General features: G+C 52.8%; 1 protein-coding gene across 3 annotated transcripts in view; it reads left to right on the top strand.

The window, feature by feature from the left end:
* HOXB9 (homeobox B9) overlaps positions 1–3,131 on the top strand; it is a 5,320-nt gene extending 2,189 nt beyond the window's left edge. The window contains exons 2-3 of one of the 3 annotated variants that reach the window (XM_024746434.1): positions 1,274–1,429; positions 2,358–3,131. In XM_024746434.1, coding sequence (XP_024602202.1) covers positions 1,274–1,429; positions 2,358–2,422 — 221 coding nt within the window. In that variant the 3' untranslated portion in view covers positions 2,423–3,131. Of the gene's footprint in view, positions 1–1,273 lie in introns of all 3 variants that reach the window. The other 2 variants (XM_024746418.1, XM_024746425.1) reach the window with 2 other exon arrangements.

Below are 3,131 nucleotides of genomic sequence, written 5' to 3'. Positions count from 1 at the left end.
CCACAAACCCTACCTGGAAAGTCCATTACTGCAGAGCAGCAGTTTGGCTAGAATCAATAATTAACAGTTATCTTCCTCTTTCCTATTTAATGCGGCTGTGGGTCCCATCCCGGGCACTCACATTAAGGAATTAGCTGCAAATTGGTAAGACGCGGCACTTAGTGTAGGATGAACCAGATTTTTTTTTTTTAATATTCAGTGCTTTTCATTTGGGGTGAAGGAATCTAGTAGAGGGTGGCTGTTATTTTTAATTGGCTCTCCTTTATTTGGCAACTTTTCTGAGTTCAGGGGTAAGGAGAAGAGAAGCCTGTATGTATGTTTCCTCTGCTTTCCCCCACTTCTACTCAGTCACCCCTTCCCTTTCTCTGTTCCCTCTCACCACATGGAGCCAGTTGGAGCTAGCTATGCTCTGAAGGACTTCTGTTACCCCCACATGATCCATGGCTCCCCCCCCCTTAGGACTGGACCAATCTTGCATCCCAATTTCCCTGAACTTACTTTAACCAAACTGCGAGCTGAGCAGGAGTGGAAAAGGAGACTATTGCAGCCATAAGTTACCTGTGAGCCCCCAGCACTCCCTTGTCCACAGGCTGGAGTTGATAAATGGTTGCAATTGGGTTGCGTGTGAATTGGAGTGTGCTGGATGTTTGCAGCGTCTCTAAATGTGAATCCCTATTTGTGGTGTGGGGGGGGGGGCAGTGAGATATCTGCACAGACACACATGGCTGCTGCCATGTGGCCAAAAGATGCAAGCTTGGGATCAAGGCAGGAGGGTGCACTCAAACTGGACTGGAGGGCCGGGAGGTCTCTTGGCTGTGGCTGAGCAGAAGCCACTCTCCTCTCCCCCAGCCCAATCCTTCTCTCACCTCTCAGACCTAGAGCCAGGACCCTTCAATCAGCCACCACTAGTTAGTCGGGTAGAGCTGGTGGGGGAGAGGGCTTTAGCCAGGCTGGGCTCTGACCTGAGTCCTAACCAGTTCCGACCCAAGTGGAGAAAGAGACTGAGTGAGGACCTGGGGCAGGCAAAGCTTTGGAAGTGGTGAGAAGCCTGGCACACGTTTGGCTCTATCCTGACCAAATAACTCACCTGGAGGTGCCTATAGCAACTCTTAGCCCATCTCTGGAAGCCTTTCTGGGAACCTGAAGGCCCAGATGCCCCTTTCTCCAATGTAAGATGGGGAGTGGAGACCAGAGGTGCACCCTCTTGGAAGGAGAACATGGGGGCCCTTCACCCCCTTTCCTTTCTTTGATTCTATCGCTGCTTCTCTTTCAGCCAACCTCTCCGCCAACTGGCTGCACGCTCGCTCTTCCCGGAAAAAGCGCTGTCCCTACACCAAATACCAGACGCTGGAGCTAGAGAAGGAGTTTCTGTTCAATATGTACCTCACCAGAGACCGTAGGCACGAAGTGGCCAGACTCCTCAATCTGAGTGAGAGACAAGTCAAAATCTGGTTTCAGAACCGGCGGATGAAAATGAAGAAAATGAATAAGGAACAGGGCAAAGAGTAAAGATTACCCCCAGCCCTCCCCACCCCTTCCCCATCTCATGCTTATTTATAAGGGATGGCTGTGGAGCCTGTGCTGTCTGGGATGTATTCGAGTGAATGGGGAAGGGGGTCTTTTTCTTCAAAGTCCTTTTCTGCATCTAGAGCCTCACTCCTTTCCTTTGCCCTCACCTGTCCTTCTCTTCTCCCTGGGCCTCAGGAGGGAGTTTTATTGATTTAGAAGGTAGATATAGTTGGTTCCTAAGAAGGTGATGGGCCCCAAGAAAAGAGTGCCCCTAGTAGAGTCCCTAGCAACCCTCTTAATTTTCCTGGGAAGCCCCAGCCCCTCACTTCCAGCCTGCTTGTTTCCCCCCTGCACCTATCCCAAAGTCACCCAGGGACACTCCAACTGCACACAGCCCAACAGACGCCCACCTGCATAAAGCCTGGAGCCCACAGTAACAATGGGAAGCGCTCACAGTCAACACTCAAATGAAGTGACACCCTAAATGCAGACCATCACACCCTAAATCTGGCAGAATAGCCCACAGACCATCAGGCAAGTCCAGGGTCTGCCCCCGATGCAATTACACACCAAGAAGAAGTCTAGAGACACACTCCTGAATGAGGCGCTGCAGCTCAAAGGGCCCAGCATCACGACACCATCCCCACGGAATCCTTAACTATACCCGGGCATGGACTCCAGGGCAAGTGGGGTAAATTCAGCTCCCAAGCTAGTGGGTTAGAAAGGACAAGGAAAGGCAGCGGTGGTCTTAGGAGAGTCTCTCAGGTTTTATGAAGGTCGTCCACATACACACATTGTGCTACAGGAAATGTTTAATTCTGCATGTTTTCCTCTCCTTCCAACAAAAGGAGGTCAGATCGTGAGTCGTAAGCCTTGGCAGTGTCGTCCTCACGTTCATCTGTGCCCCGCTTGACAGAGACTGTAGCTCCTCTTGCTCCACACCGGCCCTGAATTCGCATCTTCCCCAGCTCTGAAATCAACTCTGTTCGGCCAATCCACCTTGCACCAGCGAGCCAAGTCGCCCCTGTAGAAACCCCCCTCCGCCCTCCATCCTCTGCTAGCTCTACCCCTGCATAGGCGGAAAAGCCAAGTCAGGAGAACCCGATGGAGAATTTATTGTGAATCGATTCCCGGGCTCCTCTCCAGAGCAAGCGGTGGAGGAAAGGGGGGAGCGAAGCCTCCCCGGGCGCGTGGAGCTTGACTTCTTCCTCCTGTCCTGCCCAGTCTGAGCCCTGCGGAGGAGCCCCGGGCTTGTCAGCTGCCGCCTCAGCGCAGAAGCGCAGAGACCAGCCCCAGTGCCTGGCTTTGCCTCCCGAGACTCGGGCCTGGATGGCGGTCTGCGCGCGCACGCTTCTGGGGAGCAGTCCCGCTTGCTAAGGAAGGAGGAGAAATCGCACCTAAGCATTAGACCGGAGCTCACTCTCGGCTTCCTTTCCTCCCCCTGCTACCCCACCTCTCCAATCCCCTTCAATTCATGGACTCTCTCTCCTGCTTCTCCCGACCCTGCAAGGGGACATTCCAGTAGAACTTCTTTTGCTCTGTCGGTGGCAGTCGTGAAATTGTGCTGTGTTTTGTGATTTCTTGGGGGTGATTGTCTCGCCTGTTTTCAGTTGTTGCTTATA

The sequence above is a fragment of the Neophocaena asiaeorientalis genome, unplaced genomic scaffold (genome assembly GCF_003031525.2).
Source record: "Neophocaena asiaeorientalis asiaeorientalis breed wild unplaced genomic scaffold, Neophocaena_asiaeorientalis_V1.1 scaffold1, whole genome shotgun sequence".
Taxonomy (NCBI): domain Eukaryota; kingdom Metazoa; phylum Chordata; class Mammalia; order Artiodactyla; family Phocoenidae; genus Neophocaena; species Neophocaena asiaeorientalis.
Note: the sequence above shows the minus strand (reverse complement) of the source record. Positions and strands in the feature narration are given on the sequence as shown.